At 35.0% G+C, this 25,658-nt stretch overlaps 1 protein-coding gene across 1 annotated transcript; it reads left to right on the top strand.

Moving 5' to 3' along the window:
- Nucleotides 1–5,732: 5,732 nt before the first annotated feature.
- Nucleotides 5,733–25,490, top strand: LOC128554613 (uncharacterized). Its single transcript, XM_053535891.1, has 5 exons — nt 5,733–5,852; nt 23,363–23,979; nt 24,293–24,349; nt 24,615–25,022; nt 25,258–25,490. Exons 1-5 carry the CDS (start codon nt 5,824–5,826, stop codon nt 25,488–25,490), a joined length of 1,344 nt encoding a protein of 447 aa, XP_053391866.1. The 5' UTR covers nt 5,733–5,823.
- Nucleotides 25,491–25,658: the final 168 nt, after the last annotated feature.

The raw sequence follows: 25,658 nt of genomic DNA on the forward strand, positions 1-25,658 counted from the left end.
TGTCAGTAGGTAAGCACACTTGACTTTTTCAGTGATTGTCGATTAAACAAAACTGTTGTTCTCTGTTCTACGTGGTGTCTTATATCACTTTTGGCCTAGATATTTGGCCAATCAAACATTTTATAGGAACTTATATTTGGCCATTCAAATGCTAAATAGGTAGGGAGCAAATGTAACCGATTTTTCCATTGGTTAAATATACAAAGCAACCAATTTCCTCTTCAGAAGATATACTACAAAGTTCGATTTCCACTTCAGAAGCTTTTCACGAAATATAAAAAAGAACGATTCTTCTGGAAATTACAAATCGGTTAGGTCTCTTGGTAGACTTTTATGATTATTCATGACGGCTGATCATCTTACTGTAATTCGTGTAGTATAATACTAGTAGCAATTTTCAGTTGCTGTGCATTTCCATGTGTAAAATGAATGATATTTCCGCATAAGTATTTGGTTGTCGTGCTTTTGAAATATATAAACCAGGCATTCGGAACAGGACAATGCTCTATTCTGTATGCTAAAACATACGGTAATCCAATCTCATTTGAAAGACTTCCAAGTAGGATGTCTCGTTATCAGCCTGCATGAAAAAAGTGAAAAATGTAAACATTTTCATAAACATGGCTTTAAGTATGGGGACTCGGATTCAGTCTTCATTTAAAAATGCAAAAGGAATTATTCACCCAAAATCACTAGTGAGGCGCATGTGTTTGTTACTGTTTACTATCTTATTCACAAATCAATAGAAGAGTAATTCGTCTCCATGTCATATAGCACTAAGCTTGTTTGATTTTTATACCGAATCTTTGACTGTTACCTTTGTCTGTTAGTAATTTATGACGCTTCAAACTACCGTAAACAATACATACGTTACTGTCGCCAGCTCATTTTTATGTTTAATGAACGTTCTTGTAGTTAAAATTCATCAGTAGTCAACGAAATCACATATTTTTATGAAGTAACATAGGAAGTTATTTTATAATCAAACATAGATACAAATTTTTCCGGACTCCTTTGGTATCAGTCATCATTTAAAATGATACCAAAGAATATGATAATGTGTTTGCCGTTTCTGGGTAGAATAAACATTCACACATGTCTGTTTGTAAATTATATAACTATTATGCTTGCTCATTCATGCTGTTAATTCGGGTTACATTTTATACCATATCAGCGTGGAAAACCTTACCCAAAAGCGTATATAACAGATTGATACATCCGTTACCGTATTGTAGAAATATCACAATTTAATTCATTTTTTTAATGCTCTTAAAGACGAAGATCATTGTCATATCTGATAGCTGATTACCCTTTAGGCAACAAATATCTATCTATGAATATTCTTTATGAGCATCAAAGAAGGAAATGATACATACGTGATCGATACATACGTTACTGAAATACTTAAAACTAACTCCTACGTCGGCATACGTCAACAGTGACGCAGGGTTTCATGTTTACAAGCTTTTTAGGTTGCCAACTTTTAATTTTGATAACCTTTTATCACGTACACATTGTAAACAAATTCAGTTTTGAGAATTGTATGCTATAGATATGATAAGAGAATAATATCACACCGTAATAAATTTTCATATCTAATAATTTTTAAATATAGAATATGTTTATTATTTTCAAATGAAATCATTACATGTATATTAATTTATATAAAAGTAAAGATACAGTGTTTACGAGTGATACATACGTATCCAATAGTAACGTATGTATAATTTCAAATAAAAAACATTTCTTTTTTTGTGGCATTCTTAATGTAGTAATACAATAATTTGAATATCATGCTCGGAATATACAGGATATGAATAGATAGGAAAATATTTTCGCATTATGTTCAAAACGGGTGCCATTATTTATCTCCAAAGTTGATTTGACAATGTAATTCAAGTTCCATTTGATCTGTAATTCATTTACATCAATACGTATGCTTCAATTCAGTCGTACAGGATGGATTTTATATCGTTTCGTAGAATTTTGACAATTACATAACGCAGATGCTTACTTTTGTACAGCAGGAGGTTACATGCCAGTGTAATTGTGCAGTAACGTATGTATTTGCTTTGAAAAAAAGCTATTTGTTGTCGCGATATTGTTTATTCTTCTTTTCTGCAATTCACATGATATGCATAACTGCCTTGATAGTGATTAAACATCTTAAAACATTTCCTTTATTATAGTTTTGGACCAATATACTAGAAATTTAGGACGTACATAAATTTCAGGGCAGTATCATAGATGATTGAATTCAAATGAGAATACACTATTGCCCATAAACAGTAATACAAAATTTAATGTGATCGAAACATATTCAAAGGGCATATAAAAGATTTTATTAAATTAACGAAAAGTGGTATCGGTAAATACATTGTATATGCATAATTTACTTAACTGGTACATACGTTACCTTGAGCATACTCATCGATTTTGTGTTATGTATGATGAAAATATGATAGAATGTTCTCAAAGTTGTTAGAATGACTGTAAATATTCCAGGACTTTTCCTTCAGACAAAACTATTGTTTGTATTACGTTTAAATTACATAGAAAAAAAGAAAAAACTGGTTTAGTTCACTCTGAATGTTTAAATAAAATTTGATTTCAATTCATCTTGTTAGTTTGATATACGAAGCCGGAAAAAATAAATGCAGTTTGTATAATCAGTATGTAGCTAAAATGCTGGTATATTTTCAGCTATTCTACCTAACATACCGACACAGTCAACCGCGCAACTGTTCCCGAAAACAGTTTGTTTTTTAAACACTGATGTAGTCACGTATGTATTTTGAAAACCCTCAAGGAAAAAGTGGTGATGTTTTTTAATGTATCATAACTTTCTTCAGAGAAAATTTTCATGGTTGTTTTTTTTTTTTGTGTTTAATCTAGGTATGTTTTATTTTGGAAATGAAAACACCTAACTTGTATACCTCAATTTTTTTTCCAGATTTTTTACGACCTATATGCGCCTAATTTGTAATTTTGGGTGAATTACTTCCCCAAAAAAGCTTTTAAAATGTTTGAATTATTATATACCATTAGGAGAAAGGCTTCTGGAAAATAAGGTTTAGTCCTTTTCATAAAAAGATGTCAGCAGTAGTGTTTTCAAATCATAATAGTAAGATTTAGATTTATTTATAAAGCTTATGGAACTAGATGTGTTGATAAACGTATTTTATGATACTGCTTTCACCCCTGAAATTAACATGTATGCATTAACACATAGTGGGAACTCCAAAAACATTAAAAGCATAAGGACCACTTGTCAAAACACAAATGTAAAAGCACATAGTGTAAACACTCCTATACCAAAAAGAAATTTACAGATAGTTAAATGTTGGCAAGGGATACTATATTAAATACTTGCTAAACTTTTGGCTTTCAGTACATCACGTGTCTGATAGACAGGCGGATACCTTTTAAATCTTACTACATTGAGCAAGAGATAGTTATAAATGATCACCAAAATATTATTTTAACAGAATTTTACTTGATTGTCTCTGAAAAGAGCGAAGAAAAAAGTCGCTTGAAGAAGTGAACTGCACCTTATCCTCTTATTTTCGTACACTGTTCCTTACCATCAGACAAAAAACTGTGTAATTTAAAATTACGACTTTTAATCGGCTCCAGACTAACCATGAAGGAAATATATATTGATATTTTACTTCTAATCAAAAAAATAGCTCACAGCTGTTTGAATAATTAGGAAAAAAGACCATTTTTGCTAATCGCACTATTCCTTATCCCGTGTTTAACGGAGGATTTTCCATCGATTCAAATCCCATGACCAGCATTCCAGACAAATTACAGCACTGTTTCCAAAGTTAAAGGTACCGATAGATAGAGAAAACAGTGGAGCAGGTTGATAGCCATGTGTTATGGTCTAGAAATCCTTAAAAAAGATAAAAAGTAAGAAAAACTCACATTTTTCAGTTTTGGCCGCCATTTTGTTTCGGAGGTAAAGAGTAGATCGAATACCCCCCTTGAAGTTCTCCATAATTAAAAGGTACATGTCGAATGATTTCAGACATGATGTCCTTATCAAATCGTCATGGAATCAAATCGTCATGAAGAACAATGCCTCATCCAGATATTTGACTCAAGACCCTATGATTCATAGATTTTTGTTCTTCTTATTGAGCTAACAGAATTGGTTTTGTATGCTTCATTATAACGCTACTATTTGTGAAACACAAAAAGTACTTCTTACGAAACTTGATTCTTGCTGACTGGAATGAGTGCCCAGATATGATCGATTGAATGCACCGATTGATAGTAATGTGTGTTTTATTGAATTTTCATCTAAAACAATAGATACATGAATGGTGTGATACTATTTTAGGCATTTTAGGCAATTTCTGAGTTAACAGAAGAAAAATATCTTAAAATTTACCCTAACAGTTTAAATAAATCTGTTTGTGATAATTACGGCTAAAATCTTTACAAAAATCAACGGTAGTGATAACGTATATTTAAGTATGTTACAGTAAAAACTCTCACCGTCTGATAAGTATAGAAGCATATTGTATTTTTATAATACAAAATAACTAATATTGATTATGTTTCTAGAATATTTTCTAAATGACTGACGCAATAAAACCAGGTCGTTGAAATGGTAAAGTAACATGTGTATTGTATGTTGCATTCTGATTCCTCCTTCAGGTAAGTGTTTACACACTTTGTCTGTGAATAATTTAACTCACATAATTGTTATTTCATTGATAACAATTAATTATATCATTTTATATAGATTTAGTGGTCTTAGCTTTTTTATTTGTTGTTTGTGGCACTGGTAAATTTTATGAAAATTAGCCAAGCACACATAGTTTGGACAAAAACAAAGTTACACTAGTAAAGAAAATACTGGGAGACTTTAAGACAACATCAAAACTGTTTAGTTCATTTAAATTTATTTAAAACTTAGAAAATGTTGTTTTTGTCAGTTTGTAGTATTCTCAATAATAGTCATGAATATGCAAATTAGCTAATTGATACAGAACACTGCCGTTAAAATGCCAATGTCTCAGCTCTATCTTGACACCATTTTTATTGCTTTTTACCAAAGTGCACCAAGATATGACTGATTATTATCTATATGGTTGTCCTTTCCAAAATGAACGATTGCCATTGAAACATTGAAATCATAATTATATAGTTCAAAAACGTTTTTTTTTTCAAGGAAACATTTGTTTTTATTTTGAAAGAGTTGGTCCTGTAAAACAATTTGATTCCTTTGAAAAAAATGTCTAGGGGAATGCATGGTAAGCGTTTCTGTCCCCTGTACTAATAAAGTCATCGCATATGTATTGTTACGTGTAAGCGCACCACATACACGTATGAGGACTATACATATTTAGATAGGGGTATTTTACATACTGATAGAATTACAGCAAATTCTTCATGTGAGGGAGTCATCCAGCTGGCTTACGGAAGGTCGGTGGTTCTACCCAGGTGCCCACTCGTGATGAAATAATGCACGGAGAGGCACCTGGGGTCTTCCTCCACCATCAAATCTGGAAAATCGCCATATGACCTAAAATGTGTCGGTGCGACGTTAAACCCAACCAAAAAATAAAAAGAATTACAGCATAGAGTGCTACATAAATGTCAGAAGACAGTTGTTCCGTTCCATTGTATTGTTTCTTTTCAACAAATGATACGCATGGATACGTGCCAGAGAATAGTTATTTAATCGATATATCGTGTGCCATACAATTAACATAAAACGAATATGTAACGTGTTTAAACAGATATAACCATTTTTCTGAAAATGAAGCGTGTAAAGTTTAAAATGGAAATAGGAGTAAAATACATTAAATGACAGGATGTTTTAGGATTAAAGATGGGTAAGTAGTATGCACATATCTTCTTGAAAGACATTAAAACGCTAATTGTCTAGTTGACATGTTATGATCTTTAAGAAGAGCACTCGTATTATTGTTCCTTTTGCATTAACCCGTTTATGCATAGACGTCTCAGCTGTGGTATTATTGTTTTACTTTGAATTTGAGACCAATGCCAGTGTCATAGCTTAGAACCAAAACGAGGCATTACCATTTGGGCCTAATATGAAGTCTTGCCTGCGACAGAAAAAGCCGCCGGCGATTCCAAATGCCCTGCAGTTCGAATTAGACTTTCCTACGTTTCAAATGCAGAAATTATAAAAGGAGACACACACTTTGTTTTATGCCTATTTTTGAATATCTGTCGCTGGCATCCTGCCGATAACGCAAAATTGCGCAGCATATACAGCTAACATTTCGAAAATATGCCGAGATGAGAAGGGTTCTTGTGTACAATCCCGTGAACAGCTACCTAAATATAGCGTCATATTTCATTTTTCTTCATCATTATGCCAAATACCAACGAATTAAATACTGCAAATGGCCTTTTAATAATTCCTCTCGCTAGCCTATAGTATCATTAGAATGATTATGCCCCCCCCCCACAACTTCAGTCGGTCGGTCAGTCCGTAGACTAATCGGTTTCTGAATGATAACTCAAAAACGCTTGGGCCTAGGATCATGAAAGTTAATAGGGAGGTTGATCATAACCAGTAAATGACATCTTATTGTTTTTGAGGGGCAGTAGGACAAAGGTCAAGGTCACAACGATTCGAAACAATTAAACCGTTTCCGGATGATAGTTCAAGCTCATAAAAGTTTACACACAATGTACAGGGAGGTTGGTCATGACCAGCAGATGACACTTATTGATTTTGAGTTTAGTAGGTCAAAGGTCAAGGTCAGAGTGACCCGGAACAGTTACACCGTTCCCGGACGATAACTTTAGAACGCTCAGGCCTATGATCACGGAACTTGATAGGAAGGTTGATCATGACTAGAAGATGACTACCATTAATTTTGAGATCAGTAAGTCAAAGGTCAAGTTCACATTGACCTAGAACAGTAGAACATTTTAGCCAAATAACTGGCAAATGCTTTTGTCTAAGATCACATTTGATACGGAGGTCACTTATTGCTGGTAAATGACCCATAATTATTGATTTGAGGTCATTGCGTAAAACGTCCAGACTACCATTGATTTTGAGATCAGTAAGTCAAAGGTCAAGGTCACATTGACCTAGAACAGTAGAACATTTTAGCCAAATAACTGGCAAATGCTTTGTCTAAGATCACATTTGATACGGAGGTCACTTATGATTGGTAAATGACCCATCATTATTGATTTGAGGCCACTGCGTAAAACGTCCAGAGCACAGTGACCAGATAATTTATGTTCCTTGTGCAGTTACTGAATGCTTCAAGGGGGGCATTTAGTGTTCTACACTGTGTGTAGCTGCTTATACGCAGATATGCAGCTGCGTTATGAAAATTTGACAAGAATGCACGGTTTAACTGGCTAATATCAAAATGTAAAGCAGGTGTACTACATTTTTCTACTGATAACCAATTATAGAGAGAAAAAAAAAACAGTTGCGAATCGTAGACTTGCTTAAAATCTAGAAAAAAACTGCTCCCCTGCCACCTTAAATGTTTCAGGATTTTCATCTAAATATATGTGTCTTTGTCTTTGTATATATGCCGATGTCAATGGTTTTCAGGACTGTTTTCAGGATGAAGGCATGTCTCAAGGTTGTAATGTCAACCATCTGGATGTGTGTTCACGCAAGCACGAGCACATTTATTCATGGTTGTATTCAAACATTAGGAGTTATCTAATAACCACAGTAACTCGCTATCGTCATATATTTGAACAAACCAATAGACTGAAATGAAATCACATCAATAACTGCAACAGCTAGGGCATCTCAATAACACTGCAAATCTTGTTTTCTATGTTTAGCATCGTTTTTATAAGAATTCTTAGAAATCTGATCAAACCATATATTAATGCATAGAAATTTTAGAATTACTGAAAACAACGAGGGTTTTTCTAGACTTCTCATGAAAGTGAACGTTGTCATTTATAGGCAAAAATTCTGATAAGTTGATAAGGCAATAAACACAATAAATATGATTGTTTTACGATTTCCTAGCTAAAAGTCTAACATTCACAGTCATGAATTAAATACACTTTTTTGGCGTTAACAGACTCGGATGTCTTAATGAAAATCAATATTCTGATTTCTGAAAAGGTTTTGTTTTCAGTAAGAAACTATTACAGACTATCTATCGTATGTTCTTTAGTTGAAAAATTCTACTAGACGTCAGCTTTGGTTCAGTAGTACATAATGAATACGGTTTTATTCAAAATGATACAATCTTAAATCGGGGTATCAGGGCGAGATTAATCAAGTGAAAAGTATAAATAAAGAAGCACTTAGAACATTTTCGATATCGCCCCTCGATATGTCTTTGTTGATTTATTTTGAGGTTATGACAAAGGTCATCGATGTATTTAGAGATGAGACCATTTACCGTTTGTTCAAATCGGTCAGTTTGCATAGAAAGGGGATAGGAGATTTGCTCTGTTTTAAGAGTGTATTTAGGCTTGATCCTATTGTATGTACTTTAAATATTTGTTATAAAAGTGTCTCTTTAGTCATCATGCAGACCTGCTGCATATTTTTCACATGCGTTTAGGTCTACTAAAATAAAACGTTTTGTATGAAGTTTATTCGAAAAAGAACAATGTTTAAGCTCACTGTATTTACTTCATATTTACCCACAAAATGCACAATTTGCTGTTCTCCCTGAAAAAAATCCCGGGGGAAGATACCCCAGTACCCTTACACCACCCAGCGTACTTTGAATAAGGTCCTAGCTACGCACCTGTCTACGACCCCTTTGTTTTCATGAAGTAAGCTAATTTATCCCTGATCGCTAAAAACTGCGGTATAAATAGGTGGAGCGTAAACAAATTCTTATGTTGAATAGGGTATTCAGTAAAAAGATACCGATTTGGCAAAATCGACCGATACTGTAATTTATGATAAGCATGTAATTGTATACTATGGAACGCCCTAGCTGTCTTCTGGTGTTGATATAGCACTTTATACTGTACATATACCGGTGTATGAAATGCTTCTACCAATATAAACAGTGTTTATACATGTATATAAAGAGCTTAACACTGTAAAGGCGGTGCAATCTGTATTTTGGGTTATTTTAAAGGCGCTCGCTACAGTTTTTCCGGACGGGTCGATATTTACCTCAACACCGTTCCAATTTGGTTGTGTTTCTAATCGATGTGGTAGCAGGGTTCACTTCGACTTTGGCCCCCGTCAATATTTGTTATAAAAAGAACCTCGTGATTTTTGATGTCTGTAAATTAAGGTGAGAGATAAGGATTATTAATTCTTTAGAAACTTTATACAGCCGATACATGTAAATTTCTGATGTCAGTTGGGAAACTAACTGCTGGTAGCTTTATATGATAAATGAGATACGTATTCGCGGAAAAATTTAAATCACGGAAAGGTTCTGTGCTTGTTGATTGATACCCAGGAACATTTTCGCTATTTTGTGAAAAAAAAAAACGAGCAGGATGGGCCCCCATTCCGTTTATATCCTGACGTTCAGTAAGGACTATTAAATTGAGAAATGCAATAAAATTTGGCATTGTTCTTGCAGCGAGATCATTGCAGGCTGTTCAAAAAGTGCAAAATTGATGATTTTGGCATGCTATTTTTCATGGATGGTGTAAACCTTTCGTTTTGATAACTTTCTTTATTCTTGTATGTGAATCCTGATCTTGCCATTAATTAACAGCATAAAACATGCACGCAATTTATAAAATGGCCACACTGATTCTGCTAATAAGGGAAGTGCAATATTGCGACTCGCTACATGTAAGACCGCCCGTGCCCAAAATTTTCGCATCTAAGTGTACCCTGCTACCTTGTAACTCATTGCAGAGTTGGAGCGGTCTTCTGCGCATGCCCGGAAGTGATTGTCTAATGTCGCGTACGGCAACAATTCGCAAATTATTGTATGTTCGCATGCATTTAATGTATAATATGTATAATATACTGACTAGAGGTTAGGGTAAGTATCACCATGGTTACAAAATATATACATTTAAAGTACTTTTAGTTCAAATTGCTTCAATCCGACATATACTGGAGTCTGTAATTTATACCGGCGCTCCAACTCAGCTTTGAGTCACAGCTGTTTCTAATCCCGTACCCATTCCGTACATCCGTATTCGTAAACTATAGGTTTAGTTCGGAGAAAGGCGGAAACTTTCATCGTTCTATGACATCAAAATGCTTCAGAAACACCTTAAAATCCGCTTATTAAGAAATCTGCCGTTTGATAATTTGATATATATCTAAGTCATTTGCTCAAACACTGAAAGAGTATTTCGTACCAACCTGCGTTGTATAAATGCACACCCCATCTCGTTGTAATTTGATTTAAGCGAAATCTAATATGGTGACCTATCAATTTTCTTTTTGTTTTAGATTAGGTAGACATAACCAAAGGCATGTGCAGGGTTTGATTAAATTCTATTATGTGAAACTCGATAAAATAGCAGAAGTATCAACTTAATATTGACAAAAATATGCAAAAATAGCCCTTGGGTCTGCTGAACAAGTATTCCTTTCTTTACAAAATCATTTTCTTTTGATTTCTCTGAGCATGTTTCAAATAGATATATTGTTTTCCGTTATAAAAATGCTTAGATATCAAATTAATGCTGATTATTGTACTTTACTGAAATATATTTTAGGATTATAGAAATTTTGAAAAATGTTAAAAATAGCACCATATCTAAGGGCAAATTAAATTGAAACAAAGCTGGTGACCTAGTATTTTTATTTCATTTTTCAATACATCATAACATGATCTTTTCATACAAAACATTTCATCAAAATCTATTATTGAGAAAAAAATACGAAACTGTAGCGAGCGTCCTTAACTGTGGATATGATTGTTGTAACTTTATATGTAATGCTTTTAATAGTATATGCGATGATTCCATCTGTATTTATAGTCGTTTTAACTTTATATGCAGTTCTTTTACCGTATATGTAGTGCATTCAATTGTTAGGTTGTGCTTTCAGCTGCATATGCTGTGGTTATAACTTTGTATCGGAACTTTATTTTCGGTGTTTTTAACTTTCATCTGTACATGAGGTACATGCAACTGTTTGTGCATTTCATTTAAATTTTCATGCTGTGATTTTAACTTTATATGTGGCACATTGTATTGTATATGTGGTGCTCTCAGCTGTATATACGGCTGTACTCAATTCAATTCAATTTAAATTTCAATTCAAATTTAATCAGGCATAAGATCATAAAACATTAAATAAAACTAATGCATTAAAATTACATGTACACAATAGCCCATTTAGATTGAAAAATGCTTTGATTAGAATATAATAAACATGTTAAAACAGATTTCTAATTCATAATTGGTACATGAAAGATTACGTCAAGTATATTTTATGGTTTACAAAATAGAAAAAGGTATGATCTTAATACCTGGGATGACCCATCAAAGTAAAATTAATTACTTATTTCCAATGGGGTCCCATTAGGTAGATATATTTTTAATCATTATCTCCACTACTAAAATGTGTGATCATTACAAATAAATTGGTAAGAAATTCGTATATAATTAAAACACATAACGTTATCTAAATAACTTATGACCCGAATATTATCACAGTAATGGTTTCAATGTTTAAAAATTAAAACAGATAAAAATACAGATATTTATCTTCAGGAATATCTCAGTATGAAATGGTATCAGAGGTTTCTCTTAAACGTGCACACTTGAATAAATGCTTCCTCACTTCCTGTTTAAAGCTATGCTTATTTGTCTTCGCCTTAATAAAATCGGGAAGATTATTCCAATCTTGAATTGCGTTGAAATAAAAAGTATCAGCACCAAAACCTTTTTACCTTTGTAACAACAAAGTTAGATTTACTAAACCTGGTACGGTTGTGAATTAATGAAACTTTGCAAAAATTTTGATTAAGATATTTTGGTGCAATGCCGTGAAAAATGTTGTAAACATGATTGAGTCGTAATTGTTTAGCCCTACCTTCGACCTTTCAGTGTTTGACTTCTTCGAACATATCACACGTAATACTGGTCCTGGACGATGTGCGTGAAGTTAGCCAGAGCAGCCAGAGTAGCCAGAGTTCAGCCAGAGTTTAGCCAGAGTAGCCAGAGAAGTCAGAATTCTGGTTACTCTGGCTAGCCAGAGTAGCCAGAGTTCAGCCAGAGAAGTCATAACTCCGGTTTACTCTGGCTGGCCAGAGTAGCGAAAGTTCAGCCAGAGTAGCTAGAGTTCAGCAAGAGTAGCCAGAGAAGTCAGAATTCTGGTTACTGTGGCTGGCCAGAGTAGCCAGAGTTCAGCCAGAGAAGTCATAACTCCGGTTTACTCTGGCTGGCCAGAGTAGCCAGAGTTCAGCCAGAGTAGCTAGAGTTCAGCAAGGTTAGCCAGAACTCTGATTACTCTGACTGGCCAGAGTAGCCAGAATTCATCCAGTATCCAGAACTCTGGTTACTCTGGCTGGCCAGAGTAGCCAGAATTCAACAAGAGTAGGCAGAGTTTCTAGATTTTTAACATGTTCTGGCTACTCTGGTCAGCCAAAGAAGCCACAGTAGCCCGAGTCACCAGGATATCATTTGCCCTGGTTACTCTGGCTGTTTCTAACAGAGTAGCCAGAGTTCAGCCAGAATAACCAGGTTCCGTGTTTGCAAACTATTTTCAGTCTTAGCTGAGTTTGATTATGAAACTTAATATGTCATTTCTATGTAAATAGCATAAAACTGAAATTCAAGTTAATAACTATTTTCAAGTGGTTAATTAAAGCAGCTCTGGTTACTCTGGCTGGCCAGAGTAGCCAGAGTTTTTAGGGTTTTAACATGTTCTGGCTACTCTGGTCAGCCAGAGAAGCCAGAGTAGCAAGAGTAAGCAGGTCCCGTGTTCGCAAAACATTTTCAGTCTTAGCTGAATTCGATCTTGAAACTTAATATGTTATTTCTTTCTAAATAGCATGTTTAAAACTGAATTTCAAGTTAATAACTATTTTCAATTGGCTATTTATAGGAGCCAGGGTAGACAGAGTTCAACCAGGGTAGCCAGAACCCTGGTTACTCTGGCTGGCCAGAGTAGGCAGAGTTCAGCCTGAGTAACAAGACTTTATTAGGATTTTAACATGTTCTGGCTACTCATACCAAAGCAGCGTAACATCAATGCTTGAAACTTAAATGACAGACACTAGAAGAACACATGCACCCTGAATAATGTTGTACAAAAAAACATTAATCAGATCATTCAGTTTCAGTTTTAATATTGCATATATGCCATGTTTTTGTGATTTTCCTACATATCTGTGGTATGTCACATGTTTAATTGTTAAGCGCCCTTGAATGTATATTTTATATTAAATGGGCGATCAACAAATCTGGATTGATAATAATAATAATAATGATGATGATGATGATAATAATATAATAGTGATAATAATCTCATATACTAAGTTTTTTTCTGCAATGGATGCAATATAGTGTTACAGTGTTCTAATTGTGGGCGAACGTATGTTTTTGGGCAGTTTCTTTAACATTATTGTTATCACATTGTACACATTTTTTTTATAAATCTGAGAGTGTTACTAGCTTTTGAAGATGTAATTTCAATATGTGTTTCCAAGTTAAGACATCACTAATAGTTATCCCAAGATATTTAGCATTTTCTGTAGTTTTTAGTTCTTGATTAAGTAATTTATATGGAAAGATGATATTTTTCTCTTTTTTTTTTTGAGATTCCTATTACTTCGCCTTTATCAGGATTGAATTCCATAGATCAGTTACGTTCCCATTCTTCTAATTTTTTTTCAAATCATCTTGAACTTTGTAAGAGTCTATTAACGAGTCTATGTTGAGTTATATGATAGTGCCATCAGCAAATAAGCGTATTCTACCTTTAACAGAGACAGGAAGGTCATTGATAAAACAAAGGAAGAGACAAGGACCAAACACTGAACCTTAAGGAACCCCCTGATAGTACTGGTAAAGAGTGTGATAGTGCCATCAGCAAATAAGCGTATTCCCCCTTTAACAGAGTTAGGAAGGTCATTGATAAAACAGTAGAAAACATATCATATAAAGTTAAAAGCACAGCATATGTAGTTCAAAGCATCTCATATAACATCAAAAGCAAAACATATGAACTGGAAATCACTGTATATACAGATAAGAGCTCCCCGTATAAGTTAAATCCGCATACCGGTATAGTTAAAAGTACAGTTTACATATTTTTAAAATGCACAGCATATACAGAAAGATAAAGGCGACGCATATAAATTTGAAAGCACCATATAAACAGTTAAAACGATCGCATACAAGTTAAATATACAGTACAATCAAATGAAAGCATTGCATATACACCTGAAAGGATTGTATATAAAGTTAAAAACACCGCACATACTGATGAAAACAACCCGTTTACGGTGTTAATGGCATCATATACATGTATAAGTACTGCATGTATAAGTAGAGGCACTTCATATACTGATAATCGTTCAGTATAAAGTACTATGTCGACAACAGAAGACAGCTATGGCTTTCCATAGTATACGTTTAACATACGTACTTCAGTCTATTGATCTACACGCTCAACGCTAAACATGCAAATTTAAACGCTAATGCCTAATTCACATTTGACCCTGGCGCCGTGCGATAAATTAGTCTATGATTTTCCTTGTGGTTTAGGGGGCATCGTAGTTGGCCACGGGCAAAGGCATATGTGTACACATTATATAGAGGCATCGTGTCATTTTTTGTACAGGACCTCGGGGGAAGGTCTTGAGAAATCCGTACGGACGGTGCGCGAAGGTTATGGGAAATCGTGCAATTTAGGCGCAGTTACCGTGTAAACTCTGCAAGCTTCTGATGGAAATCGTACGACGCCCGTAATGAAAACATGCTGGAGATGGCCAATTTTTATTACCATCTGATCTTTTTGCCCATATCACGGCAGCGGTGCGGCCGCTGTAGGGTTGCCGCACGATGATTACTCAATATCCATGCGATTTCACGAGTATTGCACAGGCAGCGAGCGGTAACCTTGCGGCAGCTGTGCGAGGGCCGTGCAAAGGTCCCACAAGTCTACAATTTCCTTAAAATTTTGTTTGGGCACCATGCCTACGGAAAATCGTGTGCTGTCTGCACGATCAGCGCGCGGCCTCCTAACGATACTCGTGCGGGGCTTGTGCAATGCCACCTGCGACATATCTACGGTCTACAGGCTTATGATGTTTCCAAATTTGTATAACTTCTCACTAAACAAAACTGTAGAGGCTGCGGAACCAGTGAATCCGTACGAAAATCGCACTACCGACTCCTGTCTTCCAGAAGGGAGGATACGGGCAGTCTACAGGCTCCGCAGATGCTTTGCAGGCCAGATGTGAACTAGGCATAAGATGTGAAAATAAGACATCGCCTCTCATATAAAACTTCCCGATGTCATTATGACACAACTAGTTAATCAGACTATCTGCATAAATGTTTCTTAAAACATGTGATGTTTTATTTTTGATAACCAGCATTGTTTCGTGTCCTGTTGTTACTCTTGGCAGACGATGTGTAATTACTTGTATCATTCTATATTCTCAGCGGTTTCGGATGTTTTAAGCGTTTTGGAAATCCGTGTCGCTGCCTCGTTGGAATGTGAATGACTTGAGCGGGTGCTTGCTGAGGTGTTCATATGTTTGAAATTGATGTGTGTGTGTGTTTAAGCTTTTTAAAGCTTCTTACCTTTGTCCCAGAGTTAAAGTTTTTCCTTCTTGCTGGTTTCGTTCAGTTCGGGTATGTAAGTGTGTCAGACAAGCGAACGTCATGACTGATTTCTCCAGTGATAGTTTACATTTTAGTATAAACGATGGTTGCTGGTGAAGAAGAGGTCGACGGTTATCATAATTTGCTTGATGTTCCAACCGTTTGCTATTTTCCACATCACATAGAATGCTTAGGTGTATATTTGACGTGATAAGGGTATTCTGATGTTAAATGACTGTGTGATGCATGTCAGTTTTTTTATACGTTGTAAACCCCTGCTACTAAGAGCTCACATTTCTGATACTCTTGTTGAAGCCTTGACTAAGTTTAACAACTGGCAGATGTATATGTTCGTCGGATATAATAGTTGGTGGTTTATAGGAGACAAGCAGTATGGTTAACCTCATTCTGCTCATCTGAATTAACAGGAAGGTGTTCCATTTCCTTTTTGACGTGAATATATATTCATAAGTTATTTGTAGCTACTGCGAGAATACTCCATAGGTGTCTCCTTGGTCCTGCTTGAAGAGAAAATGTAGTAAATGTATAATAGTACTCCAGATGTCAAATATCTATCATTAAATGTTTTTCTCACTATATCTCATAATTTTTCTTCGATTTCCTATGCCTCCATCCATTCCACCCCCTCCCATCTCTACATCCAGAAAATATATTTTTTTACATTTCTTACGCTTATTTGTATGTTTCTGCTTGTATCGACTCATGATTTCTTAGTATCTGTCATCCACCTCTATGTATTTTAAAGGGTTGCAGGAAAACACTTTTTCTTATTACATTTTTCTCTGAAAATTTAGATAACGTATTACAAATCTTAACGCTTTTATCTTATTATTTTGCGTCGCATGCAAAATCTGCACTACTTTTGCAGATACCTGATAGTTCTTAATATATGTATAATATATCTTCTTCCACAGTAGCCTAGTGGTAGAGCGTCCGCTTCGAGTGCGGGAGGTCGTGGGTTCGATCCCCGGCCGCGTCATACTAAAGACGTAAAAAATTGTACTAGTAGCTTCCTCGCTTGGCGCTCAGCATTAAGAGGATAGTGCTAGGACTGGTCAGCCCGGTGTCAGTATAATGTGACTGGGTGGGGTATCATGCCCCTTGTCTTCGGCGTGATATTCCAGTGAGGCAGCACTATAAAGTTGGGCATTGTGCTTACTGCTACAAGCAGACACCGTCGTTTATATGACTGAAAAATTGTTGAAAAAGACGTTAAACCCGAACACACACACACACACACACACACACACACACACTCTTCCACAGAGTAGGCACAACGAAATATATTTTAACTGACGAATAAACAGGATTTCCGACTTCATTTAAGGTACATTTACACTAAAACGACACATACATGCATATGCTCGTAGTGTAATTGTACACGTAATATGACATGCAGTTACACCATTTTATTTCTTACTTTAAACATACCCTAGTTCTGGTGATCTGATTCCCAGCTATATCCTGGTATAACAACACGCAGTGTGTATGATTAACGAAATTGGTGTCTCCAATATTAGTTCACACTATTTTGGGAATAAGCAGTCACTTGCTTTTTATAGTCCGCCAAAGTATGATTAAATGATATTAATAGACAGGCAATTCGGATCCGTCAAATTGTGTATTACCCATATCTGTATCTCATCATATTACTGATCAACAGAACAAAAACCGTCAGTCAGTTGCTGAGAATGTTCTGTTACCCATACATTTAAAAGATCAGGGTGAGTTGATGACATTGTGTTAGTCTTCCGGTAATCATCGATATAGGCCCGGTGATCATCGATTTAAGCTTTTACTAAAAAACACCATAGCACATTTTTATGTAGGATTGGGTGTTTCTTTACTGCGTTTAGACAGGTATAACAACTAAGATGAATACCCAATAGGGAAAGACCCGCCCCGTCTCCCCGGCACACACACACAAACACACACACATACCTAACCATAAACTACATTTGGGACTTTTGGCAAATCCATTGTATAAAGCAAAACATATTAAATTTTACAGTAGCTTGCTAAAGAAAATGTGATATCATGACATGACAATAAAAAAGCTTAGCACATGTGTAGACCTACATATAACAATACAAAACACCCAACCACGTTAAATTGTGAATCGCCTACAGTACTGATTTTAATCTAACAATTGCTTTGAATCCAATGAGTATCATATATTGTTTTTATCACATGTTTGACGTCATGGGAGTAAAATAAAGCCACTGCATACATTTGACAGTACACGAGACTAAATTAAATGTAATAAAACTTTGACGTTATAGGGGACGAATTTACTTGGTCTATAATAGGGAAAGAAAGAAGAAATCTTTACATTTCAACAGTTAAAAGCTTACTTGCAGAGATAGAACTGAATTTTTACAACTGCAGAATTACAGATTAGAAATCATAGAAATATTGTTTGGAACAGGAAAATATATCTACATTCTATCATAATTGAAATAATCTTTGATTGTATATTATCTTCTACCAAAATATTCCTTTGATTAAGAAAGAACTGAAACCATAGCTTGCCTAAAAGGTTTTTGCAAAGGGAAGTAACATTAGCATAATTTGACCCTAAAAGACATTTTGGTTTTACTATAGTCCGTTTGTGTGTTTGAATATAGAAATGGAGTAGTATAAAGCCAGTTTTTACGATTTAATACGTTTAATGCTTTAATGTTTTATGTCAAATAAAATTTACAAGTAAATAATAATACAAAATACAGTTTAAATTTTCTGCTATATAAAGAATTCAGCATAAATATTCTGTCATGCATAGAATTCAGTATAAATATTCAATATCAATTTATTTTTAGCTCACCTGAGCACGAAGTGCTCAAAGGTGAGCTTTTGTGATCGCCCTGTGTCCGTCGTCGTCCATCGTCCGTCCGTCGTCCGTCGTCAACAATTTGACTGTTAACACTCTAGAGGTCACAATTTTGGCCCAATCTTAATGAAACTTGGTCAGAATGTTACCCTTAATAAAATCTTTGGTCGAGTTTGATATTGGGTCATCGGGGGTCAAAAACTAGGTCACCATGTCAGATCAAAGGAAAAGATTGTTAACACTCTAGAGGTTACTATTTTGGCCTAATCTTAATGAATCTTGGTGAGAATGTTACTCTCAATAAAATCTTGGGCGAGTTTTATATTGGGTCATCTGGAGTCAAAAACTAGGTCACCAGGTAAAATCAAAGGAAAAGCTTGTTAACACCCTAGAGGTCACAATTTTGGCCCAATCTTAATGAAACTTGGTGAGAATGATACCCTCAATAAAATCTTGGACGAGTTTGATATTGGGTCATCTGGGGTCAAAAACTAGGTCACCAGGTCAGGTCAAAGGAAAAGCTTGTTAACACTGTAGAGGTCACAATTTTGGCCCAATCTTAATGAAACTTGGTCGGAATGTTATCCTAAATAAAATCTTGGACGGGTTTGATATTGGGTCATCAGGGATCAAAAACTAGGTCACCAAGTCAAATCAAAGGAAAAGCTTGTTAACACTGTTGAGGTCACATTTATGACAATATCTTCATGAAACTTTGTCAGAATGTTAATCTTGATGAATCTGGGTCATGTAGGGTCAAAAACTAGGCCACTAGGTCAAATCAAAGGAAAAGCTAGTTAACATTCTAGAGGCCACATTTATGACTATATCTTAATGAAACTTGGTCAGAATGTTAATCTTGATGATCCATAGTTCAAATCTGGGTCAGGTGGGGTCGAAAACTAGGTCACCAGGTTAAATCAAAGGAAAAGCTTGTTAACATTCTAGAGGTCACAATTTTGGCCCAATCTTAATGAAACTTGGTGAGAATGTTACTCTCAATAAAGTCTTAGACGAGTTTGATATTGAGTTATCTTGGATCAAAAACTAGGTCACTAGGTCAAATCAAAGGGAAAGCTTGTTAATACTATAGTGGCCACATTTATGACCATATCTTAACGAAACTTGGTCAGAATGTTAATCTTGATGATCTGTAGGTCAAGTTTGAATCTGGGTCATGTGGGGGCAAAAACTAGGTCACCGGGTCAAATCAAAGGAAAAACTAGTTAACACTTTAGAGGCTACATTTATGACCATATCTTAACGAAACTTGGTCAGAATGTTGATCTTGATGATCTTTAGCTCCATAGGTCAGGTGAGCGATACAGGGCCTTCATGGCCCTCTTGTTAAAACAAATGATTATATTAACAATGAAAAGTAATGCAGTGTAGTTAATGATGTATGTTATGAAGAATAGATAAAACAAACTACAGGTATATATTATGCTGCATACACATCAATATTGGTTACATTTCTTAAAAATGCAATTGAAATGTATTTGTTTGTTTCTTAATTTCTATAATCCTTTAACCTTTCTGTGAAAAACGGATCCTGCAATTGTCCAAACAAAGAATATGCGTTATTACATGGTTAAAGAAGCGCTACATTGCTGCATATGTGCTTGTACAATCAAGGCAGTAAAACAACAGATTTAATAATAATTTCTGCCATTATTCAAACCAATGGCAAATATCTTACAAATCAATGATTAAAAATGATAAATAACAAGGCAATTTTTCTTCATAGTAACAAACATGTGGGAACCTCTCGATAAAGGTGTAGAGATTGTATTCATAATCATGCTATATTTAATATATAATCATTTTCCACCTTCTCATTAAAAACTGTACAACAAAAAGTACAATATGAGAGCAGTGAAAATAGAAATCAAAAGCTCATTAGGGTTACTACAAAGTTAAAACGTGTTTTCTTTCTTATTTAATTACTTATTCTAAAAACGTTAATCTAGTTAAAGTACATGTAATATTAACACAATGAGGTTTTTATCCAAATGTGAATTCCTGCTAGATTTGTCCGTGATCTTTATAAAAGAAAAGAGAAATGAAAATAATAAGATAAAGAGCTAGATCTGTCCACAAAACTGCTGTGTTTTCAAAAAATGTCAGAAAACAGTAGTTCCTTCTTAAATACAAATTCAGTTGGCGCTAGTGCACTTATGATTTGTCTGAGACAATGAGCTTTCCAGTAACTGCTCTCCGGCACTGGTACTTGATGTTGAATGAACACAATAAGGATGCGATGTCATCAGTGGCAAAACAAATCCATGATGTAGGTCATTAGTCGACTTTCTTCAGGTATTGCGTACTGCTCATGACATGACTTATCATGTGTTATACAAAACCATGCACAAGAAATTGGATAAAACATGCACGTTGTACCACAGAAACGTGTTCTCGATTTTTCCCTACGGCTAGTAATAAAAATGTTACAATATAAGTCATTAATAGTAATATCAAAGGGAAGTAATTCTAAAAACAAAGGTGCATCAAGAAGGTGAACATTTGTGTCAAGTTACATCAAAATCCCTCTATGCATGAAGAAGAAATGCTCCATACAAAGTCATTCTTGATTTTGAATTTAGACATCTAAGTTTGACCTTGATCTTAGACCTAGAAACTTTGTTCTTGCCACGAACACCTCGCCTCATGGTTGTGAACATTTGTGCTACTGTAATATCGAAATATCTCCATGCGTAAAGATGAAATGCTCCGGACAAAGTAATTCTTAAATTTGACTTTTGACCACTAATTGTGACATTGACCTTAGACCTAGCGGCCTGGTTCTTTTGCATGACACTGAATTTTTGTGTCAAGTTACATCAAAATCACTCAATGCATGAAGAAGAAATGCTCCAGACAAAGTATTTACACTTGACCTCCAAGTGTAACCTTGAGTTTAAAGTTAGGGGTCTGGGTAGTGCGATGACAAAAAATCTTATCATAGGGTACATTTATGCCATGTTCTATTAAAATTCTGTTTTGCATGACAAGGTTATAGACTGGACAGGAAAAACTTTATTGACCTTTGATCTCCATATGTGACCCTGACCTTTAAGCTAGGGGTCTAGGTGTTTCAAATAACATGGGGAACATTCATGCCAAGTTATATTGTAATTCCTTGATGGATGACAGAGTTCTGGACAGAACAGGAAAAAGCCCTGTTGACCTTTGACCTCAAATTGTGACATTAACCTTTGAGATAGGGGTCCGGAATTTGCGCATTACACATTATCTCATCATGGAAAACATTTGTACCTAGAAATTTTAAAATCCCTTGATAAATGACAGAGTTATTGACCGAACACGAAACGCACCTTCTTCATGCCATGTTATCACTTGACTGTCCTAATGATTAAATGATGGACGGACGGACGAGCGCATTCCTATAGTGCGTGTGTAACAATTTCTTGCATTTATTATTTCGCGATGCCAGTAAGAAATTGATATGTTGACTAAAATATACGAAATGCGAATTGTGCTTCTGTATTTGCAAAAAGCGTAACTTGCGAAACTGAAACAATGGCATGAATGTGAGTATTTTTAGACGTTAATTGCAATATATATATACTGCAATAACATTGCACAAAAAGTTTTTTATGCCCCCGAAGGGAGGCATATTAGTTTTCAACTGTCCGTCCGTTCGTTAGTTCGTTAGTTCGTTCGTTCGTCACAACGTTAACTTTTGGCATGAAGGCACTTTACTCGCGAACCACTGCACTCAGGACCTTCAAACTTCACTTGCTGATAGTACTTACTAAGTACACGACCCCTACTGACTTTGCGGTCACCAGAGCAAAGGTCAAGGTCACAAGGTCAAAGGTCAAGGCGCTGCGGGGGCATTTGTCACCATTAGTGACAGCTCTTGTTTTTCAAGAAACCGTTTATGAAACGTTTTGGACAAAAAAGTATTCGAAATGTGCAATGTGTTTGTCTTTGCAGGAAAACTGAAGACAAAATTCTATCATTTTTACATTAATTTGAAACATATAAGGCGAGCATACCAAAAAGATTCTGCCATATCATTTTAATTTTGTCGACATGTGTAATCATTTTCTCACATCTGGAGTCCCTTTAAAGCTTCCGTAATTAAGTTATGTTTATGCAGAGTTTGGCACTTTGTTACATAAAGTGTCGATAACCAGATAATATTTTCGCGAACATTTGGTCATGAAATCACGAAAGCTTTTTTTTCGCAATATTTTATTCTTGAAAGTTTATAAGATTTTCATGGTTTTTAAATTTTCACGAAAACTGTACGGATTTTCTCAAAAACTATCTATTGCTGTGAATGCAGAAATATGCCACTTTAGAAACTTTTGCTTGAGTTCTTTTAGTTTAGTTTTGATTGTGTCTGCATTTTTCAGTTGAATAATACACTTACAAGATATGAACAATTAACAAACATAATTAAGCCTGAATATATTGTTACTACAAAAAGCGCCACCTGGAAATGTTCAACAAATACACATTTCAACACCCTAGACCCATTGTATCCTAATTTAATTATCACAACAAACCGTTAAATTAACACAATGGGTAGAGAGTATCGAGATGTGTATGTGTTGAACATTACAAGGTAAATTTCTGTAGTAAAAATATATTCAGTCATGTGTGTGTTGCGTTTTCATATCTCGTCAGTGTATGTAAGTAGTAAGATCTAATCTCCTTTATTCTTTATAAAACACGTTTGCTTTGCTACTGAAAAAATGGTTTGAAAATATTGTCATGGAATAAAATAAGGTAATCAAGTCAATGCCAAAGAGCCTTGTTTCGTTTCAGGATGAACAAACTATCAAAAATGATTACTGAAGAAGAAGAACATTTTCTAAGAGCATCTATATTGCTGCTTAAGGGTGGGCGATTAATGTCAAAAGAAATTTTGAACAGAGACTTGCAGAAAGCCGGGGGAAATCTTGATACAATTCTAAAACAGTACAAAAAAAAATTCAAGCACATATTTTTAAAAAAACAGTATCAGAAGTTGTTTCCACCAGCTGGAGGAACTAACGTAGATACTTGGGATTTAGCTTTGCTTGTTACAGTACCACTGAAGGTGTTTAAGCAATCACTTACCGACGATGAAAGAAAGGCCTTGCAATCTTTAAAGTATATGAGGGATGAGGTTTACGGCCATACTCTTTCTTCGTCCCTACGTGTCGATGAATATAAAGAAATCCGGGAAAAGATAGAAAACGCACTTACATCACTTTCGAATGGGTTAAGCGACAATCTGAAAGACGACTGCAGTAAGGTTATTTATGAATGCACAAAAGAAACTATCAGCCCATCATTAAAGGTGGAACTTACAAAACTGCTTGAAGACTCAGAGGATTTGTTTCAGGCTATTATGAACAAACTCAGAAACCAGAACGAATTTCTTTCCGAAATGAAAAAAGGTATCTGTCTTTTAAATATTAATATCCCTGTCAGTATATTTTGAATTTAGATTATTTCGTAGCGAATGAAGTAGGCAACTTTGATTATCATAATTGTGATTTAACAGAAACACCATCACTGACGCAAGAACTGTATTAACTACGTTTTACCTTGACTATTGATGTATGTAGGACTGTTAAAAAATTCAGTAAATATCCAGTATATTATTTTGTTTGTACTAAAAGAATATTTGCTCGTTACGTCTAATTCTACGCCTTGTTGTTTTAACCTTAATTAAATAAGCTAATATTTCGCAGCATATTTTTTCCACAGAAATAATGGACAGACTAGACAAAATAAGTGGAGACCGAAGTGAAAAGATTATAAAAGGTATTCGTAGAAAAATGTATAAAGGTTTAGAAAATGAAAGTATGTTAATAAATTTGCTATGTACGGTTGCATATTTCTGACATCACTTATCTTACGCGATTATTATATTGTTACCACAACATTTCCGCAGTAATTATTTGTATATCGTGAAATGATGTTTTTTTTACAGTATTATAGTTAAAACAAATACATTGACAACAGATAACTCAGCAATGTTTAGTACACTGTTTAAGATTGATGAATTGCCAGATTTTTTTTCTTTCAGTGATAGATACTGAGCTAACGTTGAGTGGAGCAGTCGGTAAAAGCAAGGACATAGATTTTGCTGAAGGAATCATCACAACGATTATTAATAAAGCAGTAAAGAAAGTCGGAAACGAATATGACTATCCGAGAATTCGCAACGTTGTTGACAAGATTCTTAAAGACATTGAAAGCATGCCTGATGTGGAAATACTATCAGCAGAACCCAAATGCATACTTCTTAAATTTAAATGTACCACTTATATAGGTATATCAAACATGCTGATGTATTTGGAGAGCAGAAGCTTCCTTGATTCTCTAAATGATCTTGCCCTTGCACTGAGTTCCACTTTTCCTAATGTGGGCGGTCAGTTAAGACTGGATGTGATAGTTACACCAGAGTGTATGAAGAATCTGCTAGATGAACTAAGTGAGTAGATATTATTTATTTTTTTCAGTCATTAACGTGCTAGCAACCACTCAATGTGTAAAAGATTACTCTCTCATAATGTGCAATTTTACAGAAGAAGCACCTTTTTGTAAGCGTGGAGATGAGTGTCAAATCAGTTCGACGTGTTACGCGATAACAGACAATGAAATCAAAACCCATTGATTTATAGTTGAATTTAGACTCATATTGAGTTTACAACATTTATATTTTGCAGGAGTGAAAACAATGGAAACCACAATATATGAACGCACCATACGAGTGCCAATAAAGGTTAAATCAGTACAAGGAATTGAACACATATGGTCTCTGTTTGAAACCGGCAAAGCTACAAATAGATTGAATGAATTGTCAGAAGCTGTATTCGATGAGTTAAATACAAAAATAACAGTTACATCTTCTGTAAATTTAGAGCATGTACAGGCAGCCATTAAGGAAGCAGGTATATAAATCATTACCATAAATTACTTATAGCATGCATTTATATAATGGTTTAAGACAAGCCCGTTCGCTAACTGTAGTGTTTAAGACTACCATTCTAACGGGTTTGAGTGTTCAATTGACGGCGGAGGTGACTAAACTCCCTAAAGACCAATCTAAAATTGTGAGTGTACGATT

The sequence above is a fragment of the Mercenaria mercenaria genome, unplaced genomic scaffold, assembly GCF_021730395.1.
Source record: "Mercenaria mercenaria strain notata unplaced genomic scaffold, MADL_Memer_1 contig_568, whole genome shotgun sequence".
In the NCBI taxonomy this organism is placed as follows: Eukaryota; Metazoa; Mollusca; class Bivalvia; order Venerida; family Veneridae; genus Mercenaria; species Mercenaria mercenaria.

Bases quoted from the DNA above. Each gene is read 5' to 3' on its own strand.
- LOC128554613 (XM_053535891.1), top strand. From the start codon at position 5,824: ATGACAGGATGTTTTAGGATTAAAGATGG. The intron at 24,350-24,614 runs GTATTCGTAGAA...TTTTTCTTTCAG, and splicing joins AAGTGAAAAGATTATAAAAG to TGATAGATACTGAGCTAACG. The intron at 25,023-25,257 runs GTGAGTAGATAT...TATATTTTGCAG, and splicing joins GAATCTGCTAGATGAACTAA to GAGTGAAAACAATGGAAACC.